The following is a 27,470-nucleotide window of genomic DNA, read 5'->3' as shown; positions in this document are numbered from 1 at the left end:
ATGCAACTATACATTTGTTGATATTTTAGAATGTTTTAGTGTAGAAATGTTTTAAATTCTAGCATCTTCAGTTTTTAATTAAAAGAGTTGAGGTCACAGTTTAGATGTAAGAGTCTTGTGCTGAAATAAAATTTAATCAAAACTTTTAAGTTAACTAAATAAAAGAAATGGTGATTGTTTTTAGATAAATTATTAAGTTTAATAACAAGACATGCCATGATTTTTATGAGCATTCTTATTTGGCTGGAAATTACAGATTTTGTCAAACAGTTTTAAACAATTCTTTTTTAAATTTTGTTCATATAAGTGTTGCTAATAGAAACAAGAAGGGGAAAGCATTGGTATTTTATGTTTCTCTTGATCCACATGATTTCTGGCTATAGCATTTATCATTATTGTGCAAACATCTAAAAACACATTATGTTTTGGGCCACTGACTTATCAGATTTCTAGGTTAAGAATAATCTATTTTTCTGGTGATATTGGTAAATACTTCTATTAATCCTCTCCCTGAGCCCTTAGTGTGAATTCATATATATGTTCACTCACAATATACATATACATGTACATGTACATATATATATATAATCTCCATTTATGTTATAAGTACTTGGAACTGATTTCAGTGCCCAATACACATGCTAACTAACTTTAAAATAAACAGGATGTGAGTACTGAGTCCAGGATGTTATGACTGAGGAAGACAGCATGCAAATGGGGAAAGCAATTTGATTAATTTACAGACTGGGACTTAAATGTGAACAGGGTTACTCTTACATCAAAGGTAATTCCATTAGTTACCATACTCAGTGTTCTCTACTTATTAGAGTTGAACCAGAAGACCACAAGCTCCCAAAGTGATATTAAGAAAGTTTCAGGTTATGAAATCATACTTTAATTTGATTGTATTATTAACTTGAAACTTAAAATCACTGAGGATGCTAGGAACAGAGAATACTTAAGTTTTGTCTTGACCAGTACTCTAATTCGAATAATTTTACTTGGAAGCTCTATTTTTTGAAAATATGATTGTATTTTAACAAATAATTTATGTCAAACTAGTATCAAAACAAAAAATACAAAGCATATAGTATTTCATTTGACATACATCATGACTTGCTTACAGACTCACTTACAAATGAGCTTATAAATAACAGTCAGTATGAAACTCAAAAGAATCACAAATAAATAAAATAGCATGATGATTTAATAATATTTAATAAATAGTACTTTATAATATTATGTTATAACTAACAAATACATGTACCACTGATAAGTAAAATTTTTATAATTTTAGTAAATGAACAAATTTTGCTTATTTGCAAAGGTTTTAAAACATGCAGAGACAGAAGTGGTCTTACTCCTTTCTCTTTAGGAGTTGTAAAAATTTAACATTCTTCCTGAACATGTTTTCTGTTTGCCTAAATTTATCATTCATTCTAGGTGTTTTCATTTGACAATGTCCAAGCATGTATATATTGTCTACCTTATATCAATTGAACAAATCAATTACAGTAAAATAACACATTGTAATGTCAGGATGATATTCTCTATGTATAATTAGTGTTTTATTAATTATACACTTTAGTTTGAAGAACTAAAATGTATCTACGTGTAAATTGTTCTTTTCTTCATCATTGACCATAGGATACGAAAGGCTTTTTGTACATGTAAGGGCACAAATCTTCATTCCGTGCTTCTAGTAATGATAGATCATTAATGTAAATATTTCTTTCTAGTCATTATGAGAAACATCTCTTAAAAGAGTTTCTTCTACCTCCAAGAATTTATACAGTATTATATTCACATTGCATGACAGCTTTCAAGACAAGTTGCAAATAACTGATACATCTGTCCATTTGAAAAAATTCTTTTTTTCAGATGAATATTCATAACAAAATATAAAATGTAAATATTTCATTGCAATCTAACATTAGTAAAGCATTGTAGCAAATACTTTTTCAAGGAAAAAGATAAGTACTAGTCAGTGTATTAAGTATAAAATTATTGAGGAATAAGCTATTTCTGTATTTGCTTGGAAAAAAATTACTTAAAGAAATGAATTAGACAGCCTTTATTTTCATGAAGAAAGAGGTATTTCATGAAGAAAGAGTAAACAAGTAAATTCAAATTTTGAATTAATTTGAGAATTGCTAAAAGCATTGTTTCTTGACTCTTTAACCTAGGCACATTTGTTTATTCATATATGCAATTGTATTTTATTCCCATTTACATTTTGCATTATAGTAGTAATGCATAATGTTTGATTTTTACTTGGGTTTCCACTTTACAAATTATAAAATTAATATTTTATTTCTGTTTCAGGTGTTTCTACAAACTCAATACTATTAATAGACACATTTTGTGGTAATAAAGAACCTGTAACTTTTATACTTATTTACTGTATAATATTTTGCTTTCTGAGATATGGTTTCAATATATAAAAGTTTACATTAATTATATTATTAATTGTATATATTACATAATTACATTAATTATATAACTAATTATGAATTTTTTAATACTTTTATATTTTTTATTTAAGATCATTTATTTAAGTTGAATATCTAGTGTTCCCTCTGAAGTACTTTAAGGAAAAGTACGCTGTGTGATATATAAGGTAATATTAATTAAGATGTAGAGTTTTGCTGTATGAGGTACACTTAGACCAGCACCTGCCAAGACCATGGGCAGCTGCTCACCCATTTTGAGACATCCTCGGCTATCAAGACACTGTATCAGAAGAAAACATGGAAGCAGAAGAACTGAACACCTTCCTACAAAAACAGAAGTATAAGATATGTATTTTGTTAAGTTTTGGCATTGGTAATAAGATTTTATCATTTCTGTTTCTCAAATTGAATTAGATTATTTGTTGAATAGAAAAAAACAGTTCTATAAATGAATAACATTAGGCCTGTAGCTAAGATGATTGTAATATAACACTTGAAATACTGTTTTTCAATAGAACTGGGGTTTGTGGTATTGTAATTGGAGGCTCTATTTTTAATGAGTTAAGCCAGTCATCCTGTTTGGCACAGTTATGCAGTGTTGCTCCAACCAGCTGTCACATCCCACCCCAGAGGTAGGTGAAATGATTCTTATTTATTTGTAATCCTAAAAGGATCCTTAAATGCTTTGACTTGGCAGTATATCAATGGAAGACATTTCTCTCACACACAACCAGCATGAAAGACTTTGAAATTCTTTATAGAAAATTCTTCTCATCCCTCACATGTTCATAGACTATTTCCATGTAACTATTTCTAACTCCATGGTTGGAAAATGGTGTCTCTGTAGTAGATACTTGCTTTTTCAAGATGATTAGATTCTAAATTTACACGAGACAATTGATGTAACATATCCTGTCTTTCTGAAAGAGACAATAGCATTTCAAACAGGATGGGCTTTAGCTCTACCATCAGCTATAAAAAGAAATTTAAATTCCTTGAATAGAGGAATTACTTATGTGTACATGCTAATATGAGAAAATAGAGATTGATTCAATGAGCATTTATTTTATACCCCTGTGTGCTTGATAGAAAGTTAGGTGAAAAAATTTCAGACTTGTTCTCACTTATGAAATGTTCAACATTTCTGCAATGATTCTTTTATGGTCAGACACAGATTCATCTGTTTAACTAAACTCCCATTTCTCAACAGATCATGCATATTATCATTTGCACATGTGATTTAATAAACTTAAAGAAATTATCACGTTAATATTTATTTTTAAGAACTTTATTTGTATATGTAACAAAACCCTCATTTCTCCCGTATAATTTCTACCAAATCTCCTCCCCATGTGTTCTCTCTCTCTCTCTCTCTCTCTCTCTCTCTCTCTCCTCTCTCTTCCTTTAAATAACCCACTAAGTCAAATTAGTGCTGCATATGAGGCCATCCACTGGAGCATGAAAAAGTTATGAATTAATCTTTGATCATAAATTCTCATGTTTTCAAGTTTTATTTATAGATTGTTTTTCTCAAACAAAAATACACTTTTATCACTATGACTATTTAAGTTATAACAATGTGGTCTTGTTAAGTCTAGAACAGCATGATTATTTTAGTAACTTTGGAAGACGATACTCACTTTTAGTGAGTGGCAGGTGGGATTTCGGAGCTCTGTTTTTATATCACATTTAAACTGAGTACACATGTTAACAGAAGGAAAGTGTTAACATTTAATTATCTGTGAAATATTTTCAGAGTCAACTTTGATGTGAAAAAAGTAATACTCTGAGAGGTGTAAGCCTATAAGCTTGAGGCACAAACCCAGTGCAAACTCTTTGAATTAGAAGGCAACAAACGACAATAAATAATTTTTAAAATAACACGTGCATCACATCATTTTTTCACTTTCTTCTTTAATTCCTGGCTCTCCTATTTGATCTGTCTGCTGTACTCCAGTTCCTGTCCTACTGTTTGGCAGCAATGACAACCTGATTTAGCATTCTCTAGGAGGAAAGCAAGGGGTTGTAATGGGGACTGGCTTAAGCAGAACTTAAATACTCATCTGGGTGGAAAGCAAAACAATGGTCATTCAGTTTGGTGTTTCTAAAGGTTCAACAGCGACATGTCATGTAACTGTGACATCTGGACGATGGCATGTATGTCCTACCCTCTATTTCCAGATGTCTAGAATCATGCAGAAACAACATTAGTGGTTTAGTCAACAACTTTCAATGAGAAGCTCCTAGTACTAGACACTCAGTGAGGGTTGAAAGCCAACATCACCTCATACATGGGCTATTACAAAATCCCCATCCCGGTTCACCCTCTCCTCACTCCACCACATCAAAATACTTAAATGCTATTACAAAATCTCAGTTACTTGCCTCCAGTGTTTGGTTACATTTCCACTGAGCCCTCAATGCTGAATAACGTTAAGATAGAATCTTCAATATCTCCACTTGCAAACTGATATGTTGCATACATCCTAAGTTTTTCCTCGGCAATAAAAAAGTGGGAATACCCAATACCTTGAGCAGTTTCCGTTCTTAGTTGAATGTAATGAATTCTGACCCCATGATAGTTCTAAGTGTTCATCATAGCTCTATGAGTAGAGATAATTATTATTCGCAGATATCCCAATGCACGTAAACCATACTGTGCGGTGAAAAGAATGTGTTTGATAAAAATGCTTTTCCTTTGCTTTTGTGCCTGATTTCCTTCATCATAAACTCCCATTGATTGTAGGATGTTCAATCTGAGTTTTAAAAAATATGTAACTCCATAAAGCGAACAAATAAAAAAAATGCTCAGGTTGATCATATATGAAACTTGATAAGTCAGGCATAGTGGTTCTTTAATCCGAGCACTCAGGAGGCAGAGACAGAGGCAAGTAGATCTTAAGTCTCCATGATTTCGAGTCCAGTATGGTCTACATAGTGAGCTTTTGTCTTATGTTCCAAATAACTAAATCAATATCCTTAAAAAAAATACAGGGATATAAAAACTGCTTCTAAATGCTGCCGGTTCTACCCTTCTTGCATTTATCATCAGAAGAGAAATATGTACTTGACAGCTGAAAATACAAATGGCCTAGTGAAGAAACACTGGTAGATTAACATTTGGAAGATATCAAATGTGACCCAGTTCACTGAGAGAGTTTTGGAGTCAAGTCATCTTGCAGGATATACGAGTGCACCAAGAACAGCCATGGGATCCACGGCCCTAAAGAGCTGGATGCGTCTACTGAGAAAAAGAAGGAACAAGGGAACTCGAGCCTGTGAGGGAGCTTAGAGAAGTCCTATAATTGAGGTCTAAGTACTGTGAAGTGGTGCTCTCTACAATCCTAACTACAACAGCTAAACAGGAAAATTAATTGAGTTCAGGATTTCTGGGCCTACACTAAGTTTGCCACCAATGTTCTGCCCTCCAGAAGAAGAAGTCCATGAAGATGCTCTAAAGAGGTGTGGCCAAAATATGAAAAGGAATAGCCCAGAACTGAGGCCAGAGCTGAGATCTATAAGAGAATGTAGATTACACAGGGAATCAGGAAAGAGCTTTAGTTTTCAGACCAAAGAGAAGGTGTAAGGGGATCATAATGACTGGGAAAAACTCCTGCCATGGCTGGGGCAGAAGTAACAGGGCTCAGTTAGAAAGACAGAACTATCAGAGACAGACAGAAGACTGAAATAAACATTTCCATACCTTTGTGGTCAAATTTGCTTTGTCATTTCCCTATGTTTATTAAGCTAGGAGAGAAAATTACATGTTGGCTAAATATTCTGAGTCAATTGATAAAGAGTATCCAGACAATGGAATTATGTCAAACTGTGTCATTTGGTCAACGGCATCCACACACATGTTGGTTTAAGAAAAAAATAATAACTTGTTGGCTCTGAAGCTATAAAATATGGAAAAGAGCAAATATTCAGGCATTTTAAGATTTGCTTGCCTAATGATCCTTTTCAGGAATATATTTACTCATTGGTTTTATCATTAGGAAGGAACTGCTCTCATGGGTGTGAGAAGACACATGGTTGCTTTGAAGAAAATAAAACCCTCATGTATTACTACTCCAGCAGAAAGAGAATTGCTTTTCCTTGTAGGCCAGCAAGGGCTAAGGCTACAGTTCCTACAGGAAGAACACTTGCCTAGCATGCATGATACTACAAAGTCAATCCACAATATTGTCAGCAGATTAAAAAAAGAAAGAAAAGAAGGAAGGAAAGGGGGAAGGAGGGAGGAAGGGAGAGAAGGAGGAAAGGGGCAGGAGTCATAAGGCTGGCACTAACTGAACAACTTGGGCCCCATGTGCAACCATAAAAACACTGTGGCCACAGTAAAGGATGAACTCATGGGCAGAGCGGAATGACTTGTTCACTTCTGCAGTCAGATGATACCATCAGTCCCCATGAAGAGCATAAGAGGAAATATCCAGTCTTTACCACAAAATCTGGATGCTATGGCCAGAAGTAGTTAACAAGAGAAGGCTAGCAAGATTCTCTAACAACTTTGGAGAGAAAGAGTCATGGTTTGGATGTAGATGTGTAGAATACTTAAGAAAATAAACACATAGAATAGTATAATGAAATAAACAAGAGTATAAAAGGGAGATAGAAAGGGCAACCTTTCCATAGATAGATAGAATAGTTATGGTATCACTCATTGTGTGAATAGGAGCCAAATCTGAAAACAGAGAGAGGGGTCTTGGTGCACCTCATGAGTACTACATGTGGCCCAGCTTTAGAAGCCACGCAGTGAGACAAGTCAGATTTGATGACGAGGCTAGTTTGGAGTATGTTAAGTTGGAGATGTCTTTAAGACTTTCACGGGGCTTTTAGAAAATCACTGGAGACATTTAGATAGAGAAATTATCTGTCACAGCAGTGTGACATTGACCAGGACATAAACAGTCTACAGAGTTGAAGACTGTCAAGTATCATGGGTCATGATAGACGTCATGGAATGAACTGGGTCAAAGGCAAGGATTGGAGATTTCCAGTCACCACTGAAAGAAGGGGGCTAAATTACTGCTCTATAATCCTTGCCTGGCTTTTATAATTCGCTTCACTAAAAGAACAGTGGTTTAAATGTGCAATGGACCCCAGCTTGTTTAAACACTAGATCTTCGAAGGGTAGTGGCACTGTTTGGGAAGACTATACAATCTTAAAGGGGTATGTCTTCCTTGGAGGAAGTGTGCTTCTGGAGACAGGCTTTGTGGTTTGTAATCCCATCTCAATCCCTGCTCATTTTCAGCTTCATGAGATGCAAGATGTCCAGCTACTGCCTTCTCTTGCCACCATGAGTATCCAGCCACATAGGAGTATAAATCAAAATAAACACTTCCTTGCTTATGTTCCTTTGAGCCCAGTTTTCTGTTATTTCTGCTACATCAATAAGAAAAGTAACTAGTTCAGAAAATGCAGCAGAAATACTGATTGTTGTTGTTACATCATAAGAAGCCTTAAAATGTCTGTCTGAGTCCCTGGAACATGTGATGTGAAGAAATTTTCCTGGAACTTGTATGTATTCTTAGCAATTTATTACTCTTTATGTTTCAAATTCTTATTTGTTCAATGATAAAAATTTATTATCAGTCATTTCTTCATTATTTCATGCTTAATCTTTATTGACATGTATCAGTTGGTATATAGTTAAGATTTACCTTGATTTCTGGTTTGCAAATGATAACTTGTATAAGATTTTATGACTATAATAATTTTAGTGGTCAATTTTTATAATCTTTTTACAAAGTAAACTACTAGCCAGCTAAAATGCCTGTAACTACAATTCTTTAAGTAAATAAATATGATATTCTATACTTTATGGGCAATGTGAGGGACATTCAGTGCTAATATTTTCAGAAGTACTTTGTTACTCAAGCAGAACTTTTCTGGGGTAACAGACAGCTGCACATTAATATTATTCCCAGAAACACCACCCCTGAAAGACAGAGAATTAAATTACTTTTTTAATCTAACAACCCCAATGGGAGACTTGAATGAAATATCACTCTCATATTAAATAACAGTAAGAAAGCTGTTCTAAAGAGGAATGCGTGGGTATTGAATGCGTGGGTATTGAATGCGTGGGTATTGAATGCGTGGGTATTAAATGCATGGGTATTAAATAGTCACCCATATCACTCCACTTGCACTCCTCAAACGAATGAAAACTGAAGGCGATCACAAGCTTGAGTATAGCAAGTCACTTCCATACAGTGGCTGTCAAACCTCACAGTGTCATAGATTCAATTTTCATACATAGTTCAATGACCTTTCATCCTGGACAAGAGAAAAAAAGGAAGCTCTCGAGGCTCCTTCCTTGGACACTCCTCCCTAGCAGGATTTTGTTTTAAGGAATAATACTGTGTGTTACTACCAAAAAGGTGTGTTAGTCTCTTAGCTGAGGTGACGTGGTCTAATGCAAACTCAGAGGCAGCCCAACTAGCCATCTACTTCCTAAGATCTACAGATGACAAAGTTCTGTGCTCCACATTTGTCAATTACGGTATTTCTTCTCCCACCCTGTTGCTTCCTCAGTGTAAAGGAAACTTCTCTGGGTCTGAATCATTAGGAGACCAATTCCCAAGTAGTGCAGATAGCATGTTGTGGTGGGCTACTGGATAAGCAGACTCCAGCCTTCCATGTGATAATGTTAGAAACAGGACTCCCTGAACAACTTCACATTGAGAGTTTGGTCTCTACTTACCTTTTGAATGTAGATCACAGGGAGAATTTTAAATACTTTGAACACTTTATAAAGCAATAGCTATATTAATTAAATAAATTATATGCTTTAATTATATGTTATTACCTATTAACATATTAAATGCACTTGTACAGTTACAGAAATAGCTTCATAGGCAGAGTCAGTGTTATTAAATTTGAATGAGAAGCTTCGTTAACGTTTTCTACAGCATTTTATTTAAATTTTGTAGGGAGTTACAAAGCTTTACCTTCCTTGTCTTTTAAAAGTTTTAATATTTTGATTAGTAAATATTTAAATAACATTAATTTTAATGCTTTTTGAGATTATAATAAAACAATATCATTTTCCCTTCCCTTTCCTCATTCCAAATCCTTCTATATACTCCCTTCTTGCTCTTTTTCAAATACATGGCCTCTTTAAAAAGAAAAAAAAGTGTATATATTCCTAAATACATAAATACAATCTTCTCAGTCCATATTACTTGTATGTATATGCTGATCAGAATGACCACTGGTGTTTGGTAACTAATTGGTCTACTTTTCGCTGGAGAGACTATTTCTTTCTCAGCAACCAATTATGGTTACATTTAAAACCTGATCTTAAAGAAAGCCAGCACTTGAGAAAGTCTGTCCTTCCTTATTTTGCTAAGAAGAATGGGTCTCCACATTCTGTGCAGAAACACCAAGTAAAGAAAATGTACCTTGTACAAGTTAATAAGTCAAATTTCGTTAAACCACGTGGGACCCTTCCTGGGGCTTCTTCACATGGAATTCTTATGATCCCAGGTCCGGGAAAACAAAGTTTTCTTCTGGTAGAAGCAGCCATCCAAACTATGGCATCATCATGTTAATATAGTGACAATGGTCACAATTGGTTTCTGCCCCAAACCATCTCCTCCCTGTATATTCCTTTGAGCTTCATGACTGGACACACACACAATAAAACCAAACAGAGATCTGGCAAAGCCTTCTGAGAATAGGAATACTGCCAGCCTGCCGTAGAGTCTACGTGCATTGGTTAGAAATTCAGTCTTTTTTTAATTGATTTTTTTTTTATTGAGTTCTATTGCAGTCTTAAACTTTAAGCAATTTCTCACTAATAGTCAAATTAGAGATTGTGTTAGGTGGTGCACATTGTATCTCTCAAAAGGCACAGGCAGAAAAATTCTAGCAATCTCACAGATAGCCTGTGAGTTTGAGATCAGCAATGACTACACAGCAAAAACTTATCTCAAAAAGTAAAATAAAACAAATTGGAGGATGAAGGACCTATATTTGGCCTCTATCAACAGCTATTTTCTGTACTTCAGGGGTGGCTACTTTTTATTCCTCTCAGTGGAACACTTATAAAAAATTGTCCCAATGACTTTCTCGTTTTAATTTTCTGCTTGATCATCCACTTTTCATCTCAATTTCTTCCAGAAGAGCATTAAGGGAACACTAAAAGATACCCGTCCATTTCTCAGACACATACGCACACACATTCATAGTGTCATTAGAAACTCCTAAAATACTATAAATATGAGAGACAGCACCAGATATTTTATTTTGCTATCTAGTTGTGAAGTTTTTTTATGCTGGCTTTCTAATAGTAAGAAAAAATATCAACTTCCTTTAAATGTTTTGTTGATAATAATAGTATGTTTATCGAGTTATAGGAAAAGTTTTAACACCTAGCTCATGGTTAGCAAAGTATTGTAAACAGTAAAATGACACAATATTGTTCGGTCCTTTTGCTTAAATAACTGATATCACCCTGAAAAGGTTTACTATCCTTTTCCATATACAGCTGGACATTGTAAGGAATAGCAGGAGAGAAAAAGGCTCTACATTTAGTGTGCACTCTGGAAATACTTTACATTTTTATTTGAAATATTTTAAATTTTTTTAAAATGGAAATACTGCATTTTCATAGGTGACATAACAAGATCTAAAATAAATTGATCAATAATATTGATATTTATCTGCAAGGCCAACTGTGCGATCATCTTTAAGCTGAACTTAAAGACGTCATGTTCTTGATTTTCTAATTCCATTAAGATTGCTATTTTTAAAAGTCAAGAAACAGGATTTACTTCAGTAAACAATTTTATTTATAGTGAAATTCATGAAATTTTTATATTTTGAAATTATCCACAATGTACTATTTATTGCTTACATAGAAAAAGAATATTTCTTACAAGAAAAGATGGAAGCATGTACCATTAGGTAGCATTGTTATATTTTCATTAGATACAATATGAACAAAAGATTAAAGAGAAAAGCAAAAGTTAAATATATTTTTAATTCCCTGTAATGGATTCTAAGCTATTAAAATATTTTTGAAGACACAAAATAGAGATCTAAATTCCAAAGTTATTTTGATGAGCAATATTTACATTATATAAGTTAAGAATTACTATAAGCAACTGTCAGTTACTTGCCCCCATCAGAAAAAATATTTTTGGAATTATGAATCAAAGCGAAAGGAAGCTATAAATGAAGACAAAGAAAAAGATCAGAAGAGGAGAAGCCATCATTGGAAATGTGACTTTCAGTTAAATACTGAAAATTTTATATTTTCTTATAAAGTGGCAAGATAATATTTACAACTGAACAGTACATATGATCCACGACCTGTCTTCTCTTCGGACATGTGGGGCATCCTTCCTTCTTTGTAATAGTTCATAATACATGATAGATAAGTCTGGAACTGGAGGCTCCTGGGGTTGCCGGCTGTGAATTGGTGCTAGCAACTGGAGAGAGAGAAGCTGAATCCTGGAGAGACAACTCGCTTCTCTCTGCAGACGTGATCCGATCCACTATGCTGGACAAACAATCCAAACTGGACAGGGAGCTTTTATCTGCCGCACATGCTAACAGTACAAGGAGAAAAGTGGTTAAGAAAAAAAAAATTATCCCCACACAGACAGGTTTGCTTACACTGCCCTTTAAACTGCAGGTCAGCACCTTTGACAACGTAGGTCAGGTGATCACAGAGGGCCCGATGTACAAATTTGCAGCAAATATCTAGCAATTCCTGAGGGTGGGGCGTGGAGGGCAGAAGACCCCTGGTAATATTTCAAGCAGGAGGCAGTGCGTTCATGTGTGCGTGCTTGCATACGTGCGGTGTGTCTGGCTATCTGTCTGTTAGTGTAATCTGGAAAATGTGTGTGTACTCTGTCAAAGCCTCCTCATGAAAGCCGTCACTTTCATTCCTTTTCCCTGTTTATTTGCAAGGGCAGACTGAGTTGTAAGACTGAACGCTCTTTTAAGTGTGTCTGAAGTTATCAGTTCTTACCGGTTGATACATCAGGACAGTAGACGCTGTCGAAGCTGCTGTTCTTTCGGGACCAGACAGGACTATTACATTCAGGCTGTAAGACAAAACACACAAGAATGTATTTTCAAGTCTTTGGCAGAAGATGTCCAGACCAAGGGTGAAATTGTACTGGCCCCTAGCTCAGTAAACTGACTGCAGTTAGTTCGCTCGCTCCGCAGCACACTGATTTAGGAAGGGGCTGCTGTCTCTAAATCGCCAGGGCACCAAGGTCAGTCTCAGTGCTGGAAAAGGAGGAAAACAGAGCGAAGACCATGGGATCCCACAACCATTTGCACTGACTGGGTTATAACCATGCAAAATGGATTGCAGTTGAGGAAAGCCGTACTAACGCTGCCTGGAAGAGAATACTTTCCCAGGGCAAAACCACATTAAAACCTATCAACCCTAGAGTAGATCCTCTCGGAAAAATATGAACCAACATTTTCTTCCAAAACTTGGCCTCAGAGCAGGGAACAGGACCATGCTTGGGATTCTAATTCTTCAGAGTTATAAACTTGGGGTAGCTATATATCAGGGTCCACAGAGATACATTTTGAAAATAAGAGAGATAATGGCTAATTCATCATTTAAATTAACCTGCGGTACATGACAACCTCTTACTAGCATGTACATACATACAGAACTAGCTAGAAAATCACAGTAAAATCTTATACAAGTTTTTTTTTTCTTTGCATCTTTCTGTGAACGCGTCTCTTAAAGCAACGGTCCCACTGTACCTGGTTTAGGTGAGGTATGAGGATTTTCACACAGACCGGGGTTAGAGAGAGTGGGTCTTGGAGTTGTGGCTTACCATGCCATCAGAGCAGTTGGAGGTGGGGCTGGTGGGCTCCGAGCAACTCTGTCCGGGCAGGCTGTAATAACTCTCCACCTGCTCCCTCAGCAGCTCCTGGAGGCTCTCGATGTAGCGGATGGCATTCCTGAGGATCTCCACTTTGGGGAGCCTCTGGTTGGGGTTGGTCGTGGTGCACCTCTTGAGCGTTTCGAAGGCCTGGTTGACCTTCTTCAGGCGTCTGCGCTCGCGCATGGTGGCGGCCTTGCGTCGATCCATGGTGGTGGACTTCCTCTTGCAGGCTTTGCAGGCCCACATGAGGCAGTGACCGGCCTGGTGGTGGCCCGTGGGTGCTCGCACGTGCTCATCATCGTCTGAGCCCGGCAGCTCAGCTTTGTGCGCTCCGAAGGCAGCCACCCTTGGCTCAAACTGGTCCCCAAACTCACCCTCAGGGGAGGGGATGCAAGAGCTTTCGTAGAAGTACTCAGAAGGGGAGAACTGGCAGCCGTCCATCAAGTCCATTCTTCAGAGAGGCAGGTGGGACACCTGAGTTCAGCCGAGAGGGGGAAACGGGACTCCCTGGCTGCTGCAGGCCAGCAAATCCCAGGCGGAGCTCGGGGGTTGGGATTGTTTCTCTGTAATTAACAAGGACAGATGCCTGTTGGCCAGGGTCGGTCATTGGCTGAGGTTGGGGCTCTTTATATATTCTTGGGGGATGGGAAGGGAGGCTGGTCCCCGTAGCTGGACATTATTAGCATATCCCACCACAACCCCCACAGGGGTGGTCTGGGCAAAACTCTGCCTTCCTTCTAGAGACAATTTGCTGTTTACTGGCCCCTTTGACACACAGGGTTTTACGGCAGTCCAACCTGCTCAGTGGCCTTCTGGCTATTCCAAACCTTGGGGTCCGTTAAGGAGGGGATGGGGGGTTTCTTGAAATTGATCGCCCTTTAACATAATCAGCGGCAGCATCGCAATAAGACATTAAATCCGTATTTCCCAGAGTCTGGAGGAATTGCCGCCTTCCTGGGGGGGCTGGGGTTGTTTCTCGTTTTCTTTACCCTTTCTTTATTACCTGGTAATAGTTGCTACATTGAAGTGACATTTTCATTTATGGGGAGAACGTTCAGTGTCCTGTTTCAAAATATGTTTGCTAAAGACTCAAGGAGTTCTGATGAGCTGGTTCTTTCATGGGTGCGACGTTTGCTGGGGCTTCCTTTTCAGGCATGAAAGAGGTCGTATTCTTTTCTGCTGCTCTATAAAGAAAATGTCATCAGGTGGACCAGGTGACCCTTCAGCATCCTGTCCCTTCTAGCTTTCTTCCTTATATATTTACCTGTTGTTTTTTCCCTCTGGCCAGCCTAGGCTAGTACCTGCGCCGGGAGATTCCCACGCCTGTGGCTGGGCAAAGGCAGAAGTCCAATTTCTCACAGTAAACCCCCTTCCCAGAGTGGAGTGGAGTTTCCTTTCTCCAGAGTTTTCTGCTCCGCCCTATCAGTTCTACAGACTAAACAGCCAGCCGGGCTTCAGGCTCGCTAATTTTCTGCTTTCAGGCCAGCTAACACCGTTACAGATGCGTCCCAGCTGCCGCCACGGAGATCCTGGGCTAGTGTAAAATTTCCAGCTCCTCTAACAGAGTGACTTCACACTCGCTGGTGACAAAAGCCTTCCAGAAATGCAATTTGCAGACGGGTCTTTTTGAAACTGTGGTGGGCCGAAAACAAAAGGGGGAAGCTAACATTCCAAAAAATAAAAATAGAGCCTATTCCTCAGTTTTTTACAGTCTCTCCTCCACTGTTAAACCATTTTCAGATCTCTTGAAGGAAGCTGTGCATATTCAGCAAACACCATTACTTGGGGTGGACACAAGGTCTCTGGGGCTTTGGACCTCGATTTGTAGCCCCACTGTAAAAACGGACTGTTCGCAGTTCATCTAATTGAGTAAGTGTTGTGGCTCCAAAGCGACTCTCTGTCTCTGTCTCTCTCTCTCTCTCTTGCTTTCCCTCTCTCTCTGTAGAGGGGCAGTTTCTATTCTGAAAATGATGGCCATGGTGGTCATCATGATAATGATGATGATGGTGATGATGGTGATGATGATGGCGACTCAAAGTCAATTTTCTAAAGCAACCATGAATGACTGATCTGGTATCTACAGGGGCCTGAAAAATCGTAGCTGTCTGTGCAGGCAAGCACTGCAAAGAAGGACCTGAAAGCCGGAGTCCCAGTGTCAGTCTCTGTACTTGCTGGATGTGTCTGTCTCTGTTCCCTCTGACCTGGACTGTCACCTTGAAGACAGATTTCAGATGAAAACCAGGGCCTGCCTCACACCCAGGGTCTACTTAATCATCTCGCCAATGAGAAATCCAACTGTACCTTGCTGGGGCCCAGTTACGAATGTATGCCTTTGAAACAAATGCAGTCTTAGGAAGACACCAGATTAAAAAGCCACACTCCTGAGGACAAGGCTCCCGCCTCATTTATGTGGATGCATATAACTGTACCCAGGAGTACATCATTTTGGAGAGGTAGATAGTCTCATCCTCAAATCCACAGCAAGAGTTGGAGAGAGGCTCTGGTCATCAACCGCACAACCCAGAACCATGGTCTTCCTCCTCCTCCCCTCCTTTTCTCCTTCTTCCATCTCCTCTCCTCCCTTCTCCTCCTCCCTGTCTTCTTTTCTTCCTTCTCCCTTCCTCCTTCCCTCCCTCTGCCTTGTATTTAACGTAACTAAAACAATATGGCGAGTGGGATGACAACTCGATTCTTAGAGTTGAAGTGGAAGCCAGGGAGTCTGCCCTTTGTGTCTTCGACTCCTTTGCAGGCAACTCTCTCAGAATCTATGGATATACCTATTAGCTACTGCCTTGACTCCGCCAGGAATGACTGATTTACTACTTCTCACCACTTTTACGTATGTATTTAATATCAGAAAGCATTCTGTCATTGTATTTTATTTGTTTTTTTCCAAAGGTAAGCTTTAACTCCAGGGCTAGGTAAAATTTTCCCTTGTCCACAAGGCATTTGAAGGAGTCTCTTTGTCCTCAGAAATGGCACCAAGCCCCGGGAGGTAATCCTTTTTGCTTCATACAGCCATTCTCCCTGAGTTTTCAGGGGCTTCCTCAGCTCATACAAGTAGAAAGTCGGACACACTGAGGTCTTTCCTTAGGCTGCTGGGCTGGGAGGACGCTGTCACTCAGGGGCTTCTGTCAGTAGCAGAAGTTCTCAGAGGTTAGAGGCTGTCTCTGGTAAGGTGATCTCCAAACAAATTTACCAGAGTGCAGCAGGCAGAGTGGAACTAAAGAAGCAGGGGAAAACACAAGCGGCCGGCTGCTTAATGAGCCCTGCTGAGGGGAGACAGGGTCCGGGTTGAAGGCCCATGGGACTCAAGTGATGAAAATAGGATCTCAGAACACAAGAGTAAAAAATGAGGCAAAAACTTTCAGGCCATAGCCGCAGCTAAAACAGAGGGAGATCAAAAACCCTGAGGTCGCCTGCGCAAAAAGAAGAAAACCCACGCCTGAGAGAGGAGAAAGGCTCCCTCCTCACTCAGAAGGCCTGGCTGTTCTTTTACAGGACAGACCATGTGGGGAAGTGTGGGATTTGAATGAAAACAAAATCAGAGAAATCAAAGAGGAAAGTGTAGAAAATGTATATTTGGTTCATTTAAAGAACACATGGAGACACAAAGACACACATATATACATATGTACACACACTCAGACACACAAACACACACACACACACACACACACACACACACACACATCTTTCTCCATTCTGCCGCTACCTGCAGAATTCTGCTTTTGCTTGTTGTTGATGACTTCCCAACCTGCTAAACAGTTTTATGTTGTACCCAGCTCTGGGAGCTGAGCACGCCTATGTCAACACACTCGTACCTGCCAGAGTTGGAAGAAGAATTTGTGGACAAGACATCTGAGGAAGACATTGGCCTCTGCTTGAATTCCAAGACTCCCAGGAGAGATCAAAGGACTGTATCAGGGCATTTAGCAGCCTTGAGAGGAGGAGAGAGGGTAACCTGTCTCCTCAGCACTACGCTTGTTGCCCCTCTGCCTGGCACATGGCAGGGACGTTTCATTCCCCAGCATGGCTCGCAACCAGGCTTGCAAAACACCTTGTTTGTGCAGAAAGAATTCTCTAGTGCCAAGGATCATCTTGAAATGATTTGATTCGTTTTTGGAACTGAATGGAGAATTCTGGGTGAGGAAATATCATGTTATTATTGCTTGCTTACTAATGATCAGACAACGAGATACATATTTAAAATTAGATATAAAAGCACTTTTTAAGCCTATAGGTAGACATATGAAAGGGTCTCTGAATGAAGAAAGGAGATGTTTCCAAAGGGAGAGTGTGAATGGTAGAACAAGGTCTTCATAATTTTGAAAGTGGCTTCCAGCAGTATCCTGATTTTCCCTGCCTGTCTTAATAGCTGCTAAGTGCCCCAAATTTCTGTCCTCCCCACAAAAAAACTCATGAAAGAGTTTGGCACAAAATTGATATCATTTGACATCAGCAAATTTCCCCAGTGTCGAGACTTTGAAGTCCATGATCCTAGTATGATGATGAAAGCTACCTTGAGAGAGCTTATTGACATTTGATATCTATAAATTATTTCAGTAATAGCATACCAGAAAGCCACTGATGACGTGATATATGACAGTATATGAACCTCTGGAAAGAGACTTAAGTTCAATCCCTAAGTCCTTATCTTTCCCAAGCTATTCTGTCTTAAATTTCTGCTCCTATAGCCCTGTTTATTTTGGCTTTGGCCTCGGTTAAAGATTATCATCATTAATATCCAACAAAAACAGTTTAATCACAAATAGACCTAGGATTTCATTGGAAACCCTAACATATCATCTATAGCTCTGGAGGTCACATGAACTCTTTGGAAAATATTTTCTCTATTTAAAGAAGAGGCTCCCATAGGCAACCTCACTCTCGATGTTTCTCAGGTTACCCAGCTGAGAAAGGCAGGATTTGGTCTGCCAAGACTGAACAAAATCCATCAACGAGAAAAGACCATAAGCTGAAAGATGCATTCTGCTGCAGAATAGTTCATGATAGAAATCTTATTGTAAATATATGTAATTCTAAGGTAAATACGTTTCCCTGATCAGTGATGATATGCCAATTGCACAAAAAATTCAGTTTTTGAAAATATTGGCATAGAAGCACATTTTAGGGCAAATCCTTTGGCTTTCAAAAAATTCATAGATATATCATGTGTATGCTTAGTAAAGACAGAGACCACCCAGATATAGTTACCCATCTTTTGGTTGGGTAGTAAATACTACCCATGCCTAGTAAATGCTTTGGCGTTTATTTTTAAAAATTATGCTATAATTTGGAGTTTGCTAGCTAGCTGTTCAGAAACAATTGTCTAAGAGATCCAAATAATTCTCCCAACTATAGATGTCCTTGCCCCTTTTCCAAGGCTTCTCTTTCTGGACACATAGTAGTCCAGGGCATAATCTTGCAGCTATTAATATTTCCCTGCTTTTGAGTCCTGACTTTATCCTCACCAGATGAAAAGTTTCCACTCCAAGAAGCCTCTGAAATAGCAGTAACAAATGCAGTTCTCTCTGATCATAGTCGGGTTACATTAATACAAAACTAAGGATAGCTCATTCTCTCGTTCAGGATGATTACTCTCCCTAGCCAAAGCCAGCAAAAGTAAGAAACTGTGGTGTTGGCTGACATACCTCTTTTTGGCGAATTTGAGATTTACTAATACAAAATAAAAAGAAGTGTTATGGGTGTCAGTCTGTGCCTTCTTGACTCCACACTTAGCATGTGTGGAGAAAATTCTTGGTGAATTTTCACAAGCCCACGGGGCACGGAGAACCCTCCCTCCCTTTGTTTCATGAACAAGGTATGGGCAGTAAACCGGAGAAGGGTTGGTTTGGGTTGTACAGGAGCAGCCTGGGTTTGGTTTACATAGAGTCCTCACAGAGACCCAGTAGCGTGGAGCACAGTCACCTGCTCTCACGCAAAGCTTTCAAAGGAATTACGCGCCAATGTCAGCCGCCTCAACCGAAGTTTCTGAATTTTGAAGAATTTTAGAAGAACCCAGACTTTTTTCACATACTGAGAAAATAAATTTGTTAAACAAAAGTATACCCAACTGCAATAACCAAACTCTAAAATGATTCCAAATCCAACCTTTTTGCTTTCTGTTGACAAACATGCTCAAAACGTTTCTGGGTTAGAGAGACTGAACCTCAACATTTATGCAAATGTCACAAACAGAAAATTCGACCGTTAGACAGAAGGCACGGTTTAGGAGAAACTGCATGCTTTCTCTTTACGTCCCGCTGTGTTTCTTGGTGGTCGTTTTTTTTTCTTCCTCTGAGGTTACAGGATAAACAGACGCGGCACACGTTGTAAAATCTTCATGTTGTAGAGCTCCTGGGGCTTCCGGGTCTCTGGGGCTTTGCTGTTTGGTCCAGCTAAGAGGTTTCATGTGTGTTGTTATCTTTAGCTTCCAAGCATTTAACCCTTCCATCTCTTGAAGCAACCCCACCCCCTTCAAAGACACCCACTCCTCCTCAAGAGACAGATTGCTCTTTTCTTTTATCTTTCTGTTTGGAAAATAAACTCAGGCCGAAGAGCACTTGAAGATATTTCAGTCTGCTGGGAGCTAGTCTAGTTCAAGAAAACTGGCTATCAAGTCATAGGCCTTGGGTACCTCAGATCTACACTTGGAAACAGCGTAGAACACCAGGGAATAGAAAAAATATATAATAATTTGGGTTGAATTCATTCAACTTCTAGAAAAATGAATGAAGACATTTTAGGACATTTAAAATCAAATTTCAGAGTAAGCAAATCCCACCCTTATTACCATAGAATATTACTATAGAATGGTAAGAAAAGAAAAAAGCGAAAGAAAAGAAAAGAAAGATAGGAGAATATAGAGGCTTTCTGGATATTTCCTTCTGTTAAAAACAAGCACAGGGTCTACATGGAGCATTAAAGAGCCCAGTTTAATTGAGTCTACGACCCTAACATTCATTTTCCTCCCTTTAAGTTAGGCTGAGAGGAAGGTCCCAAATAACTGGGCACATGTTTTATCTAAATTAAAATATGGCTGTCCTTTAGTTTTGTATGCATGCCCTCATGTTTTTCTTTTTCCAGTTAAATCAAACTAAGGCCACCTCTTTGTACACGTAGAAACGTATTAATATTTTAATATTACAATACCAGGATCTTCACACAGTTTATAGACAATGCTTAATTCCACATTTAAAATATAGTAAATATTAGATTTACATAAAAACGAAAGTACTATTTACAAAAGTACATTAAACACCATTCGGATTAAACGTCCCCACTTGGATTTAGACAGGAATGAACTTTATCTGCAACTGACACCAAAGGGTCACGTGACTATAATAAAAGTTAAGATGCTATAAAAACCAACCAAATTAAAAACAAAATTAGGGTTCTAGAGCTAAGCCACTAGCGGTTCCAAATAATAATAATCGTATAATAATCATATTAAAATCCCAAGGGCAAAGGTCTTTCAGTTGAGGTGGCTAAGGGGTTCTTTGTGAGTGTGTCTCATAAGCTTTCATAAACTCTGGGGTCCGTGAGCCCTAACCTAAATGATTAGTCCATAAGAGGTCTTCCTGTTGAGTGAAGAATGTCCCAAATGCTGGCCTAGTTACTTCTCCACCACCTCCTCCACACTGGGGAGTTTGCGTTCCTCCGAGGAAATGCTGTCCACTATGGAAGAAAGGCACTGAAGGCTGCTGGTGGCCGAGGCATCCACGCTTGCTCCACCTAAGTGCAAGAGGTGGGGGAAAAAAACACAGACAGAGCATATAGCAACCTGCAGCTGTGTCCCACAAAAGGCCACAAAGGCGGCTCAGAAAGACTGCGTCCCAAGAAGCCAAAAAAAAAACAAAAAAATGCTCCGTACTTTGACAGTGTATCTCTGAGCCTGTGATGAGTGTGATAAGCCCTAAGTGCGCTCTGGGCTCTGCCTCTGCCCGGCCAGAGCATCCCCGTGCTGAGCCGGATGCTTCCAGTGCAGCCCAGTGCCCTTTACTTTACGTTACCTTCCTTAGTAGTTATCACGAGCCCCCTGGAATGATCCGAAACACTTGGCCACTGGGGGCTGCAGGTGCGCAGGAAATCCGCACCCTCAAGCTGGAAAGAAAACCAAAGCAACAGATTAGGAAAGAAACAAATTCCGGGGGAAGAGGGGGAGGCTTGGGGGTGTCTCTTCCTGCTTCCTTGGGCCGGACCGCATTTCCTGCTTAGGGCAGGGGCTCGGTCTTCTTGGGTCACTGGGGGTTCATTAGAGAGGGAGCAGGGCGGGGAGGGGTGAGCACCAAGCAGGTGGAGGTTAAGGCCTCATAAAGGCATTTAATCGGTCTTTACACTTCCCTACTCTGGCAGCATCTGGGCTTACAATTTCTTGCTTGGGTCTGTAGCTGTAGGGGTCCACCCCCAGCTCCTGCATCTTCTCTTGCTGATCCAGCCGGTGCAGCAAGTCTTGCAGACGCTCAATGTAGCTGATGGCGCTCCGCAGAATCTCTACCTTGGGCAGCCTCTGGTTGGGGTTGGCCACAGTCCGACGCTTCAGGGCCTCAAAGGCCTCGTTGATTTTCTTTAGCCTCCTCCGTTCGCGCAGGGTGGCAGCTTTCCGCCGATCTGTGGGGGCAGATTTTCTCTTGCAAGTCTTGCAAGCCCAGATCAGACACTGACCCGGGCAGTGGGAAGGTTGCAGGCCCGGGGGCGCCAGGACATGTTCCTCTCCACTGCTTTCGCTCCCGGCTTCCTGGGGCAGTTGGTCCTGGCAGGGGGACAGGGTACCATCACTCCCTGGATACAAAGGAGAGCCCTCGGCCACTTCTAATGGCTGCAGAGTCACATTTTCTCCATCTAAGTAGAAGAAATAGGAGCCAGTTTCAAAAAGGTCCATCATCATGTTCTCTTCCTTGGCCTCTGACTGCTCTGAACTGGGTGATGGACTCAAAAAGCCAGAGGAGCCACCCAGATGGCATTTAATTAGTGCGGTGACATAAGTCGACCCAGCTTTATATATAGTAGCTCCTGAAACTCAATCCAACTTCTAGCTGTCATGGAGCATCAGGTCTCCCAAAGTGATTACAGCTAGCGCTCACTAGAGTTTGAAAGAGAACGGGGAAATGTCACCTCTCGGAGGGATGTGACAGTCCATATGACAAACAGGTTAAAACAACGTACACAGAGAGAGAGAGTCACATCGCCGAAAACATCCATTTTGTGCTTCCATTTTGGACAGTTTACACACGAACCTGCTAACCAGGCAACTTCAAAACAACTGGGGATTAGCAACTGTCCGGTTCCCCTCCCTCCCGGGGTTCATCTGAATTCTAAGTATAGACTCATGATGAGAGATCTCATAGGCAATGGCCATTGCTCCAAAATAGCCTCATTAATATTTCCAGTGTGGCTCGGCTCTTTTCTCTGTTCTGTCTGTCAAAAAGATGCCATCCCTGTGATTATAACCATTAAAAGTGCTTCAAAGGTTACACATGACTTTCAGGCCTCGGCCTCAATAGAAACAGGTAAACAATCTCTTTCCTCTCTTTTACTAAATCTGTAAGATGAGGTGGGTGTTGGGGGGTGGTGGCTGAAGGGTGTTCATGTCCCATGCTACTGTCTGAAATGACTCGGGATGCTCCCATGGTGACCTTCCAGGGCTACTTGTTATTTTAGAAAGTGGTAACTAAAATCTGAATTCTGCTCCCTTTCCCAGTTGGAGCAATAGCATATGCAGCTAGGAGTTAACTACAAGAAAGAGAAAATACATGTAACAATGCACTCAGAATAGCTGTTAAAAACAAGCCGCTCGCTTGAAATTTCAAGTGTATTTTTGGCCTCATCCCAAGCGTCTTTGTTCTGCATCAATTTTTATTCGCTTTCCCACTGTCCACTGACTCCCCTAAGTTATTTGCTAGGATTCAGATGAAAAAGGAAGCAGCCATGGCACATATAATGAAACAAATGTTTTTTTATTGCACTGTGTCCATAGTCCAACACACACACACACACAGACACACACACACACACACACACACACACACACACACACACACACACACGGTTCCCAGCCCAAAGGTGGAATGTAGGAAGCCCCCAGATTTCAAAGAACTTTCTTTCATTTATTTCTGTGCCTATGGAAAAGTGCTATCTGAACTACTTCAAGATGACAGGGGTTGCTTTATCCAGTTTAGGTAAGGGTTTAATAAGATATTATCATACATACAACTTATGCAGCATGAAGCCGGGCAGTCAACATTAGTTATCATATTTAGCATAAACTTTAGTTGGGGCTAAGCATTACAAGGTGAATAAACTATAGCTGGGGCTTTATCTTCTCTCTGTTTGGCTATTCTCTTCTCCCCCTAACCTCTTGTTCCTCTTTCTTTCATTTTCTGTCCTTCCTGAGCATTCTGGAAGGAGTACCTTCACTACCAACAAGTGGCCACACTTTATAGGTAGTGTCTGAAAACCTGGTGGGAAGTGTAAGGTCTTATTCTGCCTCAAACACTGACAATTGTACGCTGTATTCTCTATGACTTCCATTTTCAAAAACTAAACTAAATTAAAGCAAAAAAAAAGCAATACAAAAATCACTGTCATGTAATTTGGGAATTAGCTAAAAATTTTAAGATGTTTTGCTTATTCTGGAAGATAGCTCTTTAATACCTCCATTGAAACCTGACCTTTGAATTCTAAGTTTGAGCCATTTCTCTGGTTTCAAGTATTTGCTGTTGTGTAGCTACGTAATTCCTTATAAAGCCAGAGAACCATCTTTAGACACTGGGGTGGGAGAAAACGCTAGGAAGGTAAAGCAGAGCACAACACCTAAATTATGTTATTTTATTCAATTTCCACCAGCTGCCTAGTCACCAAGATTAAGACTGCAGACTGAAGGCTAATGAAAGTTGGGGTCCAATCTAGCTTTTCATGTGGAAGTGAGCTTTTGCTTTTAGCCACATGTTCTGCTGTCTCTTATACGTAGAAGACAACTTGAAAACTTAACTTTCAAACAAAGAAATCATATAGTATTATTGCTCAAATAATTAAAATAGTGTCCTAATTACTCTTTTTATAATTTTAATGCGTCTATCTCTTCTCACCAAATTTAAATCTATAGTAATTAATTACTTTGAGAGAAGGACAGAAGTAGGAGAAGAAAGAAGACAAGAAATGGCCTGGGAATTGGGGTGGGGAAATTTAAAAGGAGTTTGCTCAAACTTAACAACTCAGTTTCTCGTAATCTGTCCTTCAAATGGATGTAATGGCAGAACATGCAACGTTTGCTATAAAAATGAAACTTTTAAATTTGTGAAATCACATTTAAAATGGAGCACTATTAAGTAGGCAAAGGAAAAGCTTGACCAGTAGGCTCTGAGTGCAACCTGGCCCAAGAGGGACTGGTGTGCATACCAAAGGAATCACAGACAATGGTAGTAAAGTGTGTGTGTCACACAGAAGGGTCTGGAGAGAGGGCTCAGTGGGTAAACTGTCACTGTCTGAGAGCAAGAGCTGGCTTCAGATCCCCAGAGCTCATGTAAAATGCTGAGCTAGGTGGTACATGATTGTAAGTAAGTCTTGCACTAGAAACGGTGGAGACAAGAGGTTCCCCGGGACTTGTTGGCCAGGCATTGAAGCATAAAAAAAGTGGTTGGGGGTCTCTAGGTTCAGAGAGGGGGGCTTTTCCTTACAAAACAAACAAACCAAAGTAGGGAATGATAAAATAAGATATTAGAGGATGACTTTGTCTTACATACACATACATACACATACACATGTGTTAGAATATCTTCTTAGAAGACATGTCAAAAGCTTTCACCATGAAGAAATGTTGAATGTTTAAGATGTTTAACTTGATTCAAGAGCTATATAACGTGTATATGTATCAAAACACATCATATCACACTTACTATAAATTCAAAATAAAGATGTAGCATGGTATATAAAATGCTTTTATTACTGAAATTAGTAGAGAAACAAGACAAAAAATACCACTATAGAAGAATTTCAAAGGTTGGTCTGTAGAAGTGCTTTTCAAGGTAAAACCGTTCCTAGAATCTGCTAACTTTAAGATGTATGAAGTAGATGTCACACATCACAAACTTGCCAAAGAATGTGGGAGTTCTCACATAATCCTTTTATTTTACAGTGAGTACAGAAATGTAGGAGACGAGGATTCTAAATTATAAATAAAAAGTTTCAGAGAACTGATGACTGGCTGCCAAGGGTGGCTTTTCTTCCCATCAAGCCAGCCTTTTCCTATTGAATGATTCCCTGCTAAATTGTGAATCCCTGTCCCCACCATGGTGCAGAACTTCCGTAGTACAGTAAAATAGAATCAGTATGGCACAAGCAGATTTCTGCTCCTACCTCCTACTTTACTTACTTTTTATTAACTTATTTACCTCTTGATTGTTGTTTTGGAAGTTGTGGGCAGGAATGGGGAAGGAAGAATAAGAACATTCTAGCATGAGGAATAGCTGTCCTGTTACATTAGCTCAGTGGGAAAATATGCACTGACTCCAACCAACTACCTAGTGTACTCTTGGAACTCGAATTGTTTATAAAATGTGAGAGGCTTATAATTGCAATTATGTTTTTTCTCCGTAAAACATGAGGAAGTCATAAATGTTATCAACTGGCTAAAGAGGTTGGTGTGAATTCAAACCATCACATTTTAAATAGTTAAAATACATCTTTAAAAAACTTGGAGAACATAAGTAGCAACAGGAATTGACATTGTCATTAGCAACCCATGGAAAGAACCCTGAATTCATTCATCATAAGATCTTACACTAGGTGAATGGTAGAACATTTCCCAATAGTTTGTCCTGTCATTTGTAATTTATTATTATTTTCAAATGCATTTCTTTTTTCATCTTTCCCCAAAAGTTTGAAAAGAAGTCTAATTCTTGTCCAAGGAAAGGAGAAGAAAGAAAAGACTGTGGATAACTCAGCTAGCAGCAGAAGAAAAATGTTTTGGGTAACTTATTGAGCAGCAGATTTTAACTATGCATCTTTAAGAACGTAGACTATTGTGACAGGAAGGGGGCAGAATCTTTGGAGCAAGACATTGTTAGGGTTTTATTGCCTTAGTTTTGTTTTTTGTTGTTGTTGTTTGATTTTTTTAAAAGAGATCAAGTGGTATATCTGATAAATACCTCATAATTTTGGTGTTAGCATTTGACATGAAATAATATCACACATACAAATAAACACACACACATTAGTGCATACTATGCGGTGCTCGCGCAGTGTTTACCAATTTTCCTCCTTTATTCATGAGTCTTTAATTGAACTAATCATGCCAATCATACCAAATAGACTATAAAGCCTAGTACAGAACCTGTTTGAGACAAATTTGGGGATTTGTTTGTTTTAAAGGTATCACAATGAAGCTATTACAAGTAGGCACTCTACTAATAGTGTTTCATGTCTTTCTGCCCTTGTTAAAATTTCAGTCGACTGGAGACAATGACAGTGGCTAAATTCACAGAAATGAGTAACTCAGGGACTTTGAAGAAGATTGCAGCCCTTTCAGGGTGTGTGACAGTAAGACGTCTCTGCGAAGTCACGGAGGTAGGATGACTTAGTGATAGAAGTTTTAAAAGGTTAAGGGGGTATTTCTAGGAAGAAAAAAAAACTTTTGGAAAACTGTGTTTTGGGGGTGGTGGTGGAAATAAGAGGAAGTTCAAAGAAGAGACTGATAGAGGGAAGTGGATGAGAGTTAGGTAGTGAAATTTCTGGTGTCTATCACTAGTGTTTGGGGCTAGATCATTAAATAACTAGATTCAAATAATCCCTTAGCTGAGCAGGTAGAGCTTGGGGCCAGCAATAAAAAGAAATAAAGGGAAACGTGGGTAGAAAAGAATGGAAAAGCAAACAGTATGCAAGACAGGTCTGCAGAAACATGGATGAGGGGCCCCACAGAAGAAACAAGGACAAGCCTGCCAGTAAAAGGCAAAACTCAGAAGATCCATGCCTCAAATTGTGGACAGCAAGAAACATGAACCCTGGGCACCTGGAACTTACTTAAGCAGCCAGCAATGTGTGCTCAGAGATTCCCAAACACGATGGTAAAAATAGCTTTGCACTTAGACTGAGAGAACATTTGAGTCACTTCTGGGGACATAGGGAAGGGACCCAAACCAAGTAAAG

General features: G+C 39.4%; 2 protein-coding genes across 2 annotated transcripts; both read right to left on the bottom strand.

Moving 5' to 3' along the window:
• Positions 1–11,321: 11,321 nt before the first annotated feature.
• Positions 11,322–14,056, bottom strand: Myf5 (myogenic factor 5). The gene is made up of 3 exons (XM_048418879.3): positions 13,275–14,056; positions 12,443–12,518; positions 11,322–12,017 (listed from the first exon to the last, which is right to left on the bottom strand). Exons 1-3 carry the CDS (start codon positions 13,773–13,775, stop codon positions 11,827–11,829), a joined length of 768 nt encoding a protein of 255 aa, XP_048274836.1. The 5' UTR covers positions 13,776–14,056; the 3' UTR covers positions 11,322–11,826.
• A 6,489-nt stretch (positions 14,057–20,545) lies between these two features.
• On the bottom strand, positions 20,546–22,263 carry Myf6 (myogenic factor 6). Its single transcript, XM_048418755.3, has 3 exons — positions 21,697–22,263; positions 21,341–21,431; positions 20,546–21,062 (listed from the first exon to the last, which is right to left on the bottom strand). The coding sequence occupies exons 1-3, from the start codon at positions 22,213–22,215 to the stop codon at positions 20,944–20,946; spliced, it is 729 nt and encodes a 242-aa protein (XP_048274712.1). The 5' UTR covers positions 22,216–22,263; the 3' UTR covers positions 20,546–20,943.
• Between the last annotated feature and the right edge of the window lie 5,207 nt (positions 22,264–27,470).

This window comes from Myodes glareolus, chromosome 26 (assembly GCF_982192425.1).
Source record: "Myodes glareolus chromosome 26, mMyoGla1.1, whole genome shotgun sequence".
Lineage (NCBI taxonomy): Eukaryota > Metazoa > Chordata > Mammalia > Rodentia > Cricetidae > Myodes > Myodes glareolus.
This window is presented reverse-complemented; position numbering and strand designations above follow the sequence as displayed.

Bases quoted from the DNA above. Each gene is read 5' to 3' on its own strand.
- Myf5 (XM_048418879.3), bottom strand. From the start codon at position 13,775: ATGGACTTGATGGACGGCTGCCAGTTCTCCCCTTCTGAGTACTTCTAC. The intron at 12,519-13,274 runs GTAAGCCACAAC...TTTGTCTTACAG, and splicing joins CCAACTGCTCTGATGGCATG to CCTGAATGTAATAGTCCTGT. The intron at 12,018-12,442 runs GTAAGAACTGAT...TTGTACTGTTAG, and splicing joins CTGTCCTGATGTATCAACCG to CATGTGCGGCAGATAAAAGC.
- Myf6 (XM_048418755.3), bottom strand. From the start codon at position 22,215: ATGATGATGGACCTTTTTGAAACTGGCTCCTATTTCTTCTACTTAGAT. The intron at 21,432-21,696 runs GTAAGCCCAGAT...TTTTCTTTCCAG, and splicing joins ACAGACCCAAGCAAGAAATT to CTTGAGGGTGCGGATTTCCT. The intron at 21,063-21,340 runs GTAACGTAAAGT...TCTTGCACTTAG, and splicing joins CGTGATAACTACTAAGGAAG to GTGGAGCAAGCGTGGATGCC.